The sequence below is a fragment of the Hyla sarda genome, chromosome 3 (assembly GCF_029499605.1).
Source record: "Hyla sarda isolate aHylSar1 chromosome 3, aHylSar1.hap1, whole genome shotgun sequence".
In the NCBI taxonomy this organism is placed as follows: Eukaryota; Metazoa; Chordata; class Amphibia; order Anura; family Hylidae; genus Hyla; species Hyla sarda.
The window spans coordinates 205,147,446-205,162,987 of record NC_079191.1 but is presented as its reverse complement, the minus strand read 5'-3'; the positions used below and the strand labels follow the sequence as shown (position 1 = coordinate 205,162,987).

Below are 15,542 nucleotides of genomic sequence, written 5' to 3'. Positions count from 1 at the left end.
CTGTGTGAACACACCATTAAACTTCCGTACTTTCATACTGTTCCCAGCTGACATATGTATCCACAGACCCTGATTGACTGGATGAAGGCCAAATGTTTCTTTATTTAATATATCTAGTAACCACCAACACTTCCAGCTCGGGGATATCTGAGTCCCACCGTGTAAAAATAGACAAAATGGATAATAAAATAAATAAATAAATAAATAATAAAACGTGCAGTTTATTAAAAAAAATACAACAAATTTAAAGGCAGTCCAGCTTCTTCCTCGGGTACCAGAGGAAGAAGCTGGAACGGCACTGAAACGTGTTGTACTTTTCATAAACCGTAAGTTTAATCTTCATTTTATCTTTGATTTATTTTGGGGATTTTTTTTACGTGGTGGCGCTCAGATATCCCCGAGGAGGAGGTGTTGGTGGTTACTGGATTCATTATTACTTGGAGCATGTTTGGGGAGGAGCAGCAGCCTGGCTGGACATTGCTGAACAATATTTGGTTGGAATTTGCACAACTTAAAAAGGTCAGTGTTTCCTATATCCAATCTCACCTTTACGAGTAGTTCTACACAAGGAAGCGCTATTTTTGTTATGTGTTCTTGGTTAATATAATATAGAATAGAGCAGAGGTATCTGTCAGAAAATCTTCCAAGCATTTACCTCAGACAGACCAGTCAATTTGTCTGGCATCTTCAATAATTCTTATTCAATTTAAGAAAAACAATTAAATGACCAAGTGGCGGAATTTCCTTTCACTGCATTGTCCCAGCTGAGCAGACACAGACATACCTGGCACAGTGAAGACCTAGTGGGCATGTGCCAGGAGACAGCTTCCATTCTACTGTGTAGCGTATTATTGGTATAGCGTTTATAAGATAATTATGAAGCCAATTTACGAGTCGAGTACAGGACAGAAAAGTTCATCCACACAGCTAATATTTGCCAAGGCAGCTGCTTAACTCTATGAATATATAAACAACACAAAATGAATCAGAAATGTAACAAGCACATGATGTGAATACACTCTCCACAATCCCTGGAATACAGGCAGTAACATCTTACATACTTTTTGCTGGATTCTGTATCACCTATTGATAGTGTAGCTACCTGCATGACATTGTCATCCTGTATTATGTAAAAGGACATTCAGTGAATCAACATAAACCTTGGGGATTAGCCCTACTGATCTGTGCTTATCAGGAGACACTGTCAAGGTACACTAGCCTCTCTATACTTATAAGGCTGCTGTCACTTATACTTGTCACATAATGAATTACGAGAAATACGGCTGGCTTTAAACGTTACTAAGACCGCACAGAGGACAACTTTGCAGCTACAGTAATTTCACCAAAACATTTTATAACCCTACATAGCCGTATATACATTCATTGTCCTGCATTCCAGCACTTATTTTACTCTGGCAATTAATCTTGTACATTTAATGAGAATAAAGGATTGCATGCTGTGCTGTTTTCTTTTCCTGTTTCTAGGGGGTGTTCAAAAGCTCAACATGTATGATAAATGGATAATGTCATACTGACATGAAAGAGGGAAAGCAATTGTACTAGAAAATACTGCCTGTGCGGTGTTTAAAGCAGCACAATCTCAATGGAAACTGCAGAGCTATTGACATCTCCGCTTCCAAACTACAGGTGGAATCACTGCAGAGAGGCATCAGCATTGTCAAATTTCAATGTATGCACACACATATACCTGTAGGTGCTATAAAGCGCACAGTACACTAAATGGACAAACATATTGGGACACCTACACAATATACCTACAGGGGTTATTTATGACATCCTAATTTAAATTCATAGATGATATTATAGAGAGTTGGTCTCCACTTTACTGTTGTAACAGCTTCCACTCGGGAAGACTTCACAAAGAGATTTCGGAGAGAGTGTGTAGGAATTTTTGCCATTCATCCAGAATAGCATTTGTGAGGTCAGACACTTGTGTTGGACGAGAGGACCTGACTCGCAACCTATAATTTGTTTGATAGTGTTGAGATCAGGGCTCTGTGCGCACCAGTCAAGTTCTTTCATCCCAAACTTACCCATCTGTGCCTTTATGAACCGTGTTTTGCCATGCTGGAACAGAAAAGAGCCAACCCACACCGCTTCCACAAAAGATGGAAGCATGCAATTGACAATTGTATACAAAATGTCAAAAGTATGCTAAACCATTAAACGGGAAATGTCATTTCATATAATGTAGATAATAACAATGAATGTATATTTGTACCATACAATGGATAAAAATGTGTATATTTTTAGGTGAAAAAATGCTCTACACTTCTTATCACTAGGAGTCCCGGCCACTGTCCAGAACATTGTCTTGTCCCTTCAGCTATTGCCAGCATGTCTTGGTAAGTGTGGGGGCGGGGAAAGCAGGGTTCTGTGCAGGCTCCCGGTGTGAGGTGCAGATTTGCGTCCTATTCAATTCTGTGTTCGCTCCTCCCCTCAGCTGTCCGGAGATTGCCAAACACACAGCGAGGGGAGGGGAAGGCAGAGCTAGATAGGACACAACTCTGCACCTCCCTCAGCAGGAGGGACGTAGATCTTCACACAGCCCCACTCCTGTCATGGGTACGTAGATCTGCACAGTCAGGCTCCTGTCATGGGGACATAGATCTACGTCCCCATGACAGGAGCAGGGCTGTGCAGATCTACATCCCCATGACAGGAGCAGGGCTGTGTGAAGATCTACATCAGTCCTGTCATGCTGTGCGGGGTTGTGTAGATCTACATCCCTCCTACTGAAAGAAGTGCCAGGGGGGAGCTGCGTAGGGGAACGGAGCTGATGAGAGGAGAGAGCTGAGTACGGGAGCGGAGCTAAGGGAGGTACGAGGAGGGAGCTGAGAGAGGTGCAGAGTTGCATCCTGCCCAGCTATGCCTGTCCCCTAGGATGCAGTTCTGCACCTCATGCCGGCTTTTTAATCAGCCTGCTCTGTGAGTCGGGGGCATGTGACACGAGTCTCAGTGTAAAGCACAGACAGTTGCCAGCTCTGAGAAGTGAGGCCGGGAACACCCCCTTTTCAGTGAACCGCATGCAGTGTGAGTAACAAAGACAAGGGAGTAAGGAGCCATAAAAGGATCAAAACCAGGATTTAAATACACAGAGGGAATCCGCAACAGTTAAAGAGTAAGCCTGGAACAAATAGTTTTTTTACCTCGTGACAGGTACGCTTTAAAAGGTTTCCATTCACTGAAACTAAGGGTAAATACAAAACTGTGAAAACCATCTGAGCAAACAAGAGTGAAGAGCAAATCAAACGCTGTGGTTCAATTTCTTTTGTGCAATAACTTTCTAAAGAGAAGAGGAATAAAAACTACAGGGTAAATTGCTGCAAAGATTGAGCAGTTTCCAGTGTAATAAGGCGGAATGTGAAATACAACTGGGAGATGCTGAGACATTACAAGGGGTGAGTATAAACTTTCACCTCTGTTGTATTTGGCCTCATGCAATGCCCACTATAGGGCAAAAACAGACAACATAAGAAACTAAAGAGATTTCTGGTGGGAAAATAAATGATTATTGTTCATGCATTTTACGGCAATCCCATTACATCCTGCGTAAACCAACCATTAAATCCCACTAAACTTAACTTCTTGCACTCTCTTTAAGTTTATCTATTAAGAAGTAAATTAGCAGCACACAAGATGTAAGGATCTGGCAGTACTATCTGAGACTTGGGTTCTACATGCTTCTTCTAAGTCTTTTTCCATTTTCAGTATTTTACCCTAAAGAGCGGGACTGTATCTTTTGTGGCCTGGAAACATTTACAAGATTCAGTATGTTTGTATTCTGCAATATACAACATAAAAGAGCAGCGATTAAAGAGAATTGGTAAATGTAGTTTATATCTGCTCTTCAGATTATAACACAGAAAACGACAAATGTCTTAGAAGAGGGGAGAAGAAAACAAGTTTCGTACGGTCTGGTCTCACACTTCAAACTGTCCACGCTCCAATCTGTGAAGCAGCGGATAAAACTATGCAAAATCGCTGATGAAAAGCCAATGAAGCTTTGAAATGTTATGAATTTATGGAGATTTGCAATTCATATTATCAATATTCTCTGGGTAGCAAAGATGAGGAAAACCAAAAGGGAAGAGGCGAACTGCTAATTAACTTCCAACTCTAACAACTATTTGTCCCCAAAGGCACAAAAGGGAAACCCACAGAAAAGCAAGTTAATGAGTTACACAGCAAGTTCACATCCACCAGCACAGAGCATTGGTGAGCATTCATGTTTCCCAAAGCAAGCGTTGCCTGCCAGCAAATTGTTATTTCAGTCGACTCAAGACAACTCTGTTTACAAACAATATAAGTAAAGGACATTCTTGCGGTCAAATATGGGGCTTACACATAGGGGACTATAGCAGGACTCCAAATCATGTTAGGCTACGCTCACAGTGTAAAATTTAGTGACGTATTTCATTCTAAACGTGTATTTTTGATAGTACTGAGCAAAAATGCGGCCGTAATTTCTTTGGCCATCACAGTTTTTGTGCATTCTAGCTGTTATGGATATAGAAATTATTATTTATGTTTTTACATTTATAATCATCCGTACGGTAGATTCTTCTGGCTTGATGGGAGAGTAGGTGGAGACTAGGCAACTGGGTGGGGGCATTAGTAGATTTTAATGCAGGCCTTTAGGCAGACACTCTCCTGACTTTCTGAAATGGGGAGGAGGGGACAAAGACCTATTGCTGCTCCTCATCACCGGAACATTGCTAACCTTTAATAGCCATATCACACCTATATAACAGCTTAATTTTTGCGAGACCAATTGTGCTTTGTAATATCTTTGTTCATTTTTCCATAACATATGCTCCAAAAGGGAAAATTAATTATTTATGTGAGACAAAATTGAAAAATATAAGAAATTTAGCAAATTATTATTATTTTTTTCCTTTTTACACCATTCAGAGTGCAGTGCGTGCGCTGTTATGAATAGCAGGAGAAAAAGATGGCACATGCAGTCATTTTTCTCCCGCTATTCTGCCCGGCTCTCCAGAAAGCCGTCATGCTGCCATGTTCTAACAGGAGTGTAAAAGAAGCCTAAAACGCTATTCATGGGTTTTGGTATTTTTTTACGTTTACAAGGTTCACCATACGGGATAAATAATGTTACATTTTAACAGTTATAAGTTTAACAGTTATACCAAATATGTTTATTTTTATTAGGTTTACATATTGTTATATGGAATTTGGAAAAAGGGGGGGGGTGATTTAAACTTTTGAGATGGAAGGGGTTAATGTATCTGGGTTAAACCTTTATAAAAAAATTGTTTTTGCTCTTTGTTGGTCCCTTTAGGAGACTTTTAGAAGGAATCATTAGATTCCTCAAAGATCAATATAGTTCTATAGAACTGCATTGATCTGTGTGCTCTGGGCTTAATTAATAGAACCTGCTAAAGAGAGGCTCTATCAATCCCGGAGTCATGGACGGATAGAGAGGAGAGGTAACATTTCCCCCCCCCCCCCCGGCTACCTCAACAGTGGATCGCTTCCCCATGCTTGCACTGTGCCCTGGGGGGTTGAGGTGGTGGTCAGGTTTGGGCAATCCACCCCACTACACCATCAGCGATGCATTAGAGGTCACTTTAGACACCACTGTCAGCTTTGAAAGTTTCAATCTAAAAGGGTTAATATCTATGCGTCCGGATGCTGGCAATAAGCAATGGCCCTCAGCTACAGCAATCAGCAAAGGGTCACCCAGTATGGCGCGAGCTGTAGTCAGGAGCCCGCGCCATCCACCCTTTACAGCTCAGTGGTCATTAAGAGGTTAAACTGCTAGTACAAGACATTTGCTGCCAAAATACTTGGTACAAATAATCTTATAGCTGTATAAAATTTATCAGTGTTTTGGGGTGTTAGAAAACACATTTATGCCCTAATATTTAGCCTGTGCCTCTGGCCTGAGTTCTAAGTGTTTGGCAGCCATTTTGGTTTTACACTGACCATATGGCTGTCAGACATTTTGGGTATTTGCTAAAGTACATGATCGGAGGCCATAGTTGCACACTCTAATTCTTAAAGGGGTATTCCAGGAAAAATCATATATTATATCTCAACTGGCTCCAGAAAGTTAAACAGATTTGTAAATTACTTCTATTAAAAAAAATTAATCCTTCCAATAATTATCAGCTTCTGAAGTTGAGTTGTTGTTTTCTGTCTGGCAACAGTGCTTTCTGCTGACACCTCTGCTTGTCTCGGGAACTGTACAGAGTAGAAGAGGTTTGTTATGGGGATTTGATTCTACTCTGGACAGTTCCCGAGACAGGTGTCATCAGACAGCACTTAGACAGAGATGAACAACTCAACTTCAGCAGCTCATAAGTACTGAAAGGATTACGAATTTTTAATAGAAGTATTTTACATATCTGTTTAACTTTCTGGAGCCAGTTGATATATAAAAAAAAGGTTTTTCCCTGGATAACCCCTTTAAAACTACATAGGTTGGTGTAGTCGACCGGATTACCACAATAAATGTAGCTGTGAACATTATTACAAACACAGAACCACAACAACGGCCAACAATGAACGCATAAAATAAATTTTACACTGTGTGAACATACCCTTATACAACTTCTAATTACTTTTATACAATTAATTTTACACTCAAATAAATTGTCCACATTTATTGTTTAGTCTGGTTAATAAAGGTTATCTTCTAATGTTGCTTTTCCCCTCCCACAAGGATTAGGTAGGAAAAACCGGGCAACACCGGGTAATGTGAAAAGAATATGATAAGCACCAGAAGTGTCATTTCACCCGTTTCTTTTTTTGCTGCACATAAACCAACATCTACTATAAGAAGATCATTGCTTGGGAATTAAAGGGAGCTTTCATAGGTTACAGTATGCCTAACGCTCAGCAATTTCAGCTATATTTTCACACTGCAAAATAAACCCTTTAGGCTGTCAGGATTTAAAAAAATATATATGACAAAAGGGTCAAAAAGTATAGATACAGAAAAGAAACGCCAGTACACTTCGCTGGGAAATCATGAGAAAACATAACTCCAAAATCCCAAACTTAATAGCCTGTGCTTAAATATCCCAGAGCTAATAGTTTATACTCACATGGTAGACCGACACAAGTAAGCGATTTAAGGATACAGACCATATAAAATGCATTTAACTAAGGCTAACCACACAAGCTATGAACACTGCAGAAAAAGTAGTCAAGTGGTTGCATATGGTAAAATGTAATACAGCTATATATCTCGGAAGTTATAAATACTGTATTTTTCGCCCTATAGGACGCACCGGCATATAAGACGCACCAAACTTTAGAGGTGCAAAACCTATAAAAAAAAAAAGATTCTGAACCCAACAGTGATCTTCAACCTGCGGACCTCCAGATGTTGCAAAACTACAACTCCCAGCATGAGGTCCGCAGGTTGAAGACCACTGGTATAGGAGGTAATACTCACGTGTCCCTGCCGCTCCGGACCCGTCACCGCTGCCCGGGATGTCGCTCCATCGCTGTCGCCGCGTCCCCCTGGTGTCCCCGAAGCTCCAGAAGTCTTCTTCCACAGGATCCACGCTCTCCGTCGCAGTCATCACGTCGCCGTCATCACGTCGCTATGTACGCCACTCCTATTGGACGACGGGACGGCGTGCGCGACAACGTGATGGCGTCGAAGAAGAGCGCCGGCCATGCAGGGGATTGCGGCACGGAGCAGACACCGAGGAGGCAGGTAAGGTCCCTCCCGGTGTCCTGTAAGCTGTTCGGGAAGCCGCGATTTCACCGCGGCGGTCCTGAACAGCCCGACTGAACAGCCGGGTTAGTGTCACTTTCCCTTCAGACACGGCGGTCAGCTTTGATCACCGCGTCTGAAGGGTTAATACAGGGAATCACCGCGATCGGTGATGTCCTGTATTAGCCCCGGGTCCCGGCCATTGATGGCCGCAGGGACCGTCGCGATAGGTGTGTATTCGCCGTATAAGAGGCACCAACTTTTTCCCCCCAGTTTTGGGGAAGAAAAAGTGCATCTTATACGGCGAAAAATACGGTATACAGCTGCTACTATCTGCTGTGTCACTTTTTTATCTAACGTAGAGGAAATTTGATGGACTGACCACAAGGCTAACTATAAAACTTTTCATGGCAGCCTGTTTTATTGTTCTAGGAATAGCACCTTCCTTTAGGAATTAGCTAAAGATGGTGTCTGTGGAACGAGAAATCTGCCATGAGACACACACCAGTTAGTTATATTTTGATTAAACGTGGCACTATGTACAGTGTATCTATCCAACAAGGTCCCAAATAATGTTATGGTTCTAACTAAGCCGGTCCTACCTTATTTTACTACAAATAGAATACATATTATTTTCTGCATCTACACAAGATGTAGGAAGTTATGATCCCCCTTATTGACCAACTGAATGATGTTAAGCCCACTTCACCCATCAGCTTGGATGAAAACATACAAACAACCGCTGACAACCCATCCAAGACTGCCTAAGGGCTAAATCAGATGTGCATAACATGTTCCAAAGGAAACCTGAAGGCAGAACTTCATACATATCTCTGCTCTCCACATAATTGACAACGAGATCCACAGGTCACACTGAAAATGTGAAGTTAGATGCACACAGGACCGAAACACAAGGTAGAAATGAAAAGCACCTTTAATGCACACCTATAGACGTGAACTTCTGCTTGTAAGTCGAGCTATTTGCATTTTTTCCTATATGTGAATGAGCAGCAAGTGCCCACATTGCTGCTTGCCTCACCTTCCTGCAATGGAGTGACAGCCTATCAGCCCTGTCCTGTTGGAACTTTATGCTTATTAGAATATATGGCTAGAAAGTTGACAGACCATGGTCTTTCAACAATAAGCACATTTTCATGACAAGGGCAAACATAATAGATAATCAAAAATGAGCTATAGTTGACATGTGCTGAATGACAGATCTTCATTCCACTTATGGAAGTCAAGATCAGGCCCAGCTCATGAGATTAAATGGCAATTGTGGTTCTAACCTATGACATTGTAGTCCAAAATGACAACCTGATCAACCATGAAAGATATATTGCTCAGGAAATACCTGTCTAAATGCTTAGTGTACAGGCAGGGTTGGAACAAGACATAAGGAAATGTCAGTGGGATAACACTGTTCAGTGAATGAATGCAGTAATAATCCAAAAAGGTTGGCAATAAGCTTACTCTGCTCACTGCAGGTGAAAGCTCCATAGACTTTCTATATAATCTATTTCCTGCAGCATAGACCAGTCAGACAGAGAAGTGATTAGCGGAGTCCTTCTCGCCACTTTTCTAGGGATCAGTGGGATTCTCATCACCTAGACCCTGACTACAAATCAACTCTTGACATGTCATGGACATGTCAAAAGTTTTGATCAAGGGACAGCAATACTTTAAAGTGTACCTGTCCCTTTTTTATCGGTGGGGTTCTAAGTGTTCAGACTTCCACCAATCCATAGACTTACATTGCAAGTGTGTTTTTGCTAACGTGACGCACTGATTGCGACATTCTCCTGGCTCATTCTCCTGATCGGTGGAGGTCTGAACACTCAGACTACTGCTGATCAAAACATTTGACATGTCAAAAAGTTTTTCGAAATGACAGTGACCATTAAAGGCAGATACAGTGGTCCCTAAAAAAATAGACAACAAAACAATACATGTCTTGATGATTTAATTAATTTTGACACTAGTAGTAAAAATGTTTTTATTTCCATTAAAACAGCACCTCTTTAAGCTATGTATGGTACTGCAGTTCAACTACATTCACTTAAAATACTTGTATCACCTTTTTTGTCTTCCATGCAAATTATTTTAACTGCCTTTCCATTATTACCCCTATTTAATGGGATTATTTTTGCCACTGGGCGTTGATGACCATACTCTAGGGTCAAGTTAATGTGTGGCCTCACCTGGAATATGTTGTTTAGTTTTGAGCATTGTGGAGCTGGAAAAGGTACAAAGACACACAACTAAACTAATAAGAGGTATAATAAGAGAATCTTAGTAAAGAGCAAATATTAAAACAATCACACAAGTGTAACAACAGCCAGCGCCTGTTAAAACTTGAGACTTATTGGAATCTTTAAAAATCCAAATGGACAGCAGTGGGTGAACAAGGAACAATGAAGTCCAGACAATAACTTGGAGAGTTACTTCGTATTGTCTGGACTTCATTGTTCCTTGTTCTCTCACTGCTGTCTACAGTGGGGATCAAAAGTTTGGGCACCCCAGGTAAAAATTTGTATTAATGTGCATAAAGAAGCCAAGGAAAGATGGAGAAATCTCCAAAAGGAATCAAATTACAGATTTACAAAAGTTAGATTTTATTTCCATCATTTACACTTGCAAAATAACAGAAAACAAAAAAAAGATGTCTGCAAAAGTTTGGGCACCCTGCAGAATTTATAGCATGCACTGCCCCCTTTGCAAAGCTGAGACCTGCCAGTGTCATGGATTGTTCTCAATCATCATCTGGGAAGACCAGGTGATGTCAACCTCAAAGGTTTTAAATGCCCAGACTCATCTGACCTTGCCCCAACATTCAGCACCATGTGTTCTTCTAAGCAGTTGTCTAGGAATCTGAAACTGAAAATAGTTGACGCTCAAAAAGCTGGAGAAGGCTATAAGAAGATAGCAAAACGTTTTCAGATGTCAATATCATCTGTTCGGAATGTAATTAAGAAATTACAGTCATCAGGAACAGTGGAAGTTAAAGGGGTACTCCGCCCCTGGCATCTTATCCCCTATCCAAAGGATAGGGGATAAGATGTTAGATCGGCGCGGTCCCGCTGCTGGGGACTCCGGGGATCGCCGCTGTGGCACCCCGCCATCATTACTGCATATTACTCTGTGCGTAATGACGGGCGATACAGGGACTGGAGCAGCGTGACGTCATGGCTCCGCCCCTCATGACATCACGGCCCGTCCCCTTAATGCAAGTCTATGGCAGAGGGTGTGAAGACCACCACGCCCCCTTCCCATAGACTTGTATTGACGGGGGCGGGCCGTGACGTCACGAGGGGCGGAGCCGTGACGTAACAATGCTCCGGCCCCTGTATTGCCCGTCATTACGTGCAGAGCGATCTCGCTCTGCGCAGTAATGATAGCGGGGTGCTGCAGCAGCGATCCCCGGGGTCCCCAGCAGCGGGACCGCGGCGATCTAACATCTTATCCCCTATCCTTTGGATAGGGGATAAGATGTCTAGGGGCGGAGTACCCCTTTAAAGCAAGATCTGGAAGACCAAGAAAAATACCAGACAGAACAGCTCGCAGGATTGTGAGAAAAACAATTCAAAACCCACGTTTGACTGCACAATCCCTCCAGAAAGATCTGGCAGACACTGGAGTTGTAGTAAACTATTCCACTATAAAGAGATACTTGTACAAATATGGTCGTCATGGAAGAGTCATCAGAAGAAAACCTCTTCTACATCCTCACCACAAAAATCAGCGTTTCAACTTTGCAAATTAACATATAGACAAGCCTGATGCATTTTGGAAACAAGTTCTGTGGACCGATGAGGTTAGAATTGAAATTTTTGGCCGGAATGAGCAAAGGTACGTTTGGAGAAGGGAACAGAATTTAATGAAAAGAACCTCTGTCCAACTGTTAAGCATGGGGGTGGATCAATCATGCTTTGGGGTTGTATTGCAGCCAGTGGCACAGGGAACATCTCACGAGTAGAAGGAAAATGGATTCAATAATATTTCAGCAAAAAAAAGTCAAAGGGAGAATGGCTTCTACAAATAGATAATGATCCTAAACACACCTCGAAATCCATGGGTGATTACATCAAGAGGCGTAAACTGAAGGTTTTGCCATGGCCTTCACAATCTTCTGACCTCAACATAATTGAAAATCTATGGATAGACCTTAAAAGAGCAGCCCAGAAATCTCAAAGAACTGGAAGACTTTTTGTAAGGAAGAATGGGCAAAGATACCTCAAACAAGAATTCAAAGACTCTTGGCTGGCTACAAAAAGTGTTTACAAGCTGTGATACTTGCCAAAGGGGGCAGTACAAGATATTAACTCTGCAGGGTGTCCAAACTTTTGCAGACGCCATTTTTTTGTTTTCTATTATTTTGTGTAAATGATGGAAATAAAATCTAACTTTTGTTGACATATTATAAGAATGTCTAATCTGTAATTTGATGCCTTTTGGAGATTATTCCATCTTTCCTTGGCTTCTTTATGCACATTAATACTAATTTTTACCTGGGGTGCCTAAACTTTCGATCCCCACAGTACATGGATTTTTAAAGATTCCAATAAATCTCAAGTTTTAACAGGCACTGGCTGTTGTTCCACTTGTATGGTCTTCATATTGAGGATTTTCGTGCACCTTGGATCCAGGTGAGCTGATCCTTTGGATTAAAAGAATCAATTTTGTTTAGTCTTGAGGAGAGACGTTTAAGGGGAATATGATCAACTTATTTAATAAATAAATGGCTGATACAAAAAATATGGGGAAAACTGTTCCAGGTAAAAAAACGCTCAAAAAATAAGGGGGGGGGGGGATTGGACTGCCTCCATCTGGAGAAAAAAAAAAAGGTTCAATCTCTGGGGGGCAACAAGCCTTCTCTCGGGGGCAACAAGCCTTCTTTACCATAAGAACTATAGATTTATGAAACCGTCTACCTCAGTAACTGGTCACTGCTGGAACAGTTGTGGCATCAAAATAGGGTAAAATACAAACTAACAATAATGTGCATGTATAAATATAATATCGCATCCCCTCCCTTTTATTCACCTTCTTGGTTGCACTTGATGGACATGTATCTTTTTTCCACTGTACTATGTAACCAATATAAAATATGTGCGTATCTCTCTTTATATTATATATATATATATATATATATATATATATATATATATATATATATAAAATAAATAAAAAATAATATTATATATATATATATATATATATATATATATATATATATATATATATATTAGAAGAGCTTTCCAGTGACTCTAAAGCATAACCTCTCCTTTCACAAGCCTATATGTGAATTGCATAAGTAGCAATTACATAACACATAATAGTGAGAGAGATGCAATAATAGGGTTGCAATGAAAATAAATCCTCTTAAGTCTAACTCCTACAAACAGGATCCATTAAAAACAAAGTAATATATTTCAGGGGTCAGCACTGCCCAAGATAACAACACTTGTTTAGAAGAACATCCTTGAAATCACTCATTTAGATGTATCTTGCTATTCAGCGCAAAACAGCTATAAAGAAAACAAACCTCAAGTATTTCTTTAGAAAAAGGGAACACATTTCCATAAAATTCACACCATTTTCAAAAGAGAACCCAATGAAAGCAGATATTCACATGTACACATAAAACGTGAACACATCTATCTGAATCATTATGCAGGAGAAAATCCGAGTAACTAAAAAGAACAAAGCATAAAAAGATACGGGAGAAATAAACAAGCAATCAAAATCAAACTGCAATGTCTGAACGGAGTCACGCCACTCTTGTATTAGAGACTTGAGCATTTTATAGCAGTCACGCTGTAAACCTTCAGAAGCAGCCTTGGAAATCTAGCTGTGATTTAGCAGCAGAGGTTAATGCATAAGAGCGTACTCCAGTAGTATCCACATAGCAGTGTCAATGGCTGACAGTATCATGTACCACAAAGTAAGAGAAGATTCGGCTATCTAGACCGTACTGTGTTACATTACTAGGTCATGTGTACAGAATAAAGTGTAACCTTCTACAGACATATTATACAGTGCAGCTTGGTGCAGGTAAGGGTAGCCCATCATTTCAATTGGATTTAATATTGCCAGCCTTGTATCTCACATTTCGTCAGCTGTTACAAAGCAAAGCGATAAGAAAAGAAGGGTTTCAAGGAGCACAGCATTTTTATCCAGGAGGTAGATGTTGTTCTGGAGAAATATTGCCAGTCACTTAATTGTTTGTGTTGAAGGGTTGAAAAGAATTAGAAGGAAAACAATCTTACTTGATAACTGTGCCTTTGGTGCCCCCTGCTGTTGTGAGCATGACCCGTGTGGTTAGACTGACTCGCAGATCATCTTCATCCAGACCGAGGAGCGCAGAGCAGTATTCTAATGATTTGCTTGATTGGTTCTTTAGCGTACAGCCACCTGGTGTTCAATAGCATAAAAGAGTCAGTAAAATACAGGGATTGTACTGGTTAACAGCGCCTGGCATCTAGCCTAGCTCACAGGGATCTGTCCAAAAGAACCAATCTATATAGCCTGATCTTTTAATCTTTTTTTTTTTTTTAGCAAAATAAAAAACACTGTATATCACAAAACAGCAAGCAGCTGGAAAACAACTAAATGAGTAGATGTGTACTGCGCTCTAGAGAGAAGAAGAATAGAGTATGTAAATGGCAGAGAGGTGCTTCAACACTGCGCGGAATAACAGAGCAGGAAGAAAAAAAAAACTTTACACCCATACAAAGTAGCAAACACTTTACAAGCAGGCATAAGAGGAAAGCATTTGCCTTCTATCAGATTTATTTCCTATTGCTCATATGTCAGTGCATTATACCCACCAGTCATAGACCCCATGGGGCTCACAATCTAGATGAATGGTCATCTATGTAATATAAAGGCAGGTCTCTGCTTTTTCTAGTAGGGATCCTGAAAGATTTTTATATTTTATAAAAATCAAAGTAAACTATGTATTCCATTTGGATCCACCAATATTAAGCAAAAATTAGAGTCATTCATCTTAAATAAGAGCAAAACTGCCTGGAGACAATCTTGCATTATACAATAAAAGGCCATTTTTATAAGAGACACCCAAGTAGGCAAGTTGTCTGTGCGTCAGTGACAACTTTGAATAATACACGGTCATTGGTGCTCGACTAGTTAAGGCCAATATTTCATAACCTGCGAATATGATGATTTCCATGCAACTATATCATGGTTTTTGTGTTTATTGCTTCTCTGGTGTTCAAAGTCTCCAGATCATAATCCTCTAGAACATCTTTGAGAAGAGGAAAAATAGGCTTGTTCAGAACTCATCACTACCGCCATCTAGTGTGTAGAAACTGTGAGAGGCTCTCAAGTCCACATGGGCCATATAGAGCGATTCATACAGAGTGATCTCCACACCTGGTGGAATCTATGCTACAACAAAGTGCTACTAGGTTGGTGGATCTAATAAACTAACTACAGTGTACATATGCTTGGGGAAAAAGCTAAATGGGAAGGCAAGGAAAATTGGAGTAGCTGCCCACAGCCCATAAGATTTCAGCTGCAATTGCTATGGGCAACTGCTCCTCTAGTCCATTGCACCTTCTGGTTTTTCTGGGATAAGAACAAGGCTAAAAAGGGCTTTTCTCAGGATTTTATTTAATAGTATTTTCCAGTGCTAAGATATACACCTTTTTGTTAATATATAAACAATGCTCATGTGCCCAGAAGGTGTTACCCAGTACAGAGAGCCCAAGGTAACCAGACCACCAACTCTTATTCATAGTCTCCCTGTTCACTGTCAATTAAAAGGGGGTTGGCGTATGCATGCCTCATGGGGGTAGCAAATCAG

General features: G+C 40.7%; 1 protein-coding gene across 3 annotated transcripts in view; it reads right to left on the bottom strand.

Annotated features, from left to right (window-relative positions):
- The window catches only part of MYO6 (myosin VI), a 261,541-nt gene that overhangs the window by 136,726 nt on the left and 109,273 nt on the right, over nucleotides 1-15,542 (bottom strand). For all 3 annotated transcript variants that reach the window (XR_008891253.1, XM_056565911.1, XM_056565913.1), the window contains exon 12: nucleotides 13,984-14,128. Coding sequence is in view for 2 of the 3 variants with exons in the window: in XM_056565911.1 (XP_056421886.1) it covers nucleotides 13,984-14,128 (145 nt within the window). In the remaining variant the exon portion in view is untranslated. The remainder of the gene's footprint in view (nucleotides 1-13,983; nucleotides 14,129-15,542) is intronic.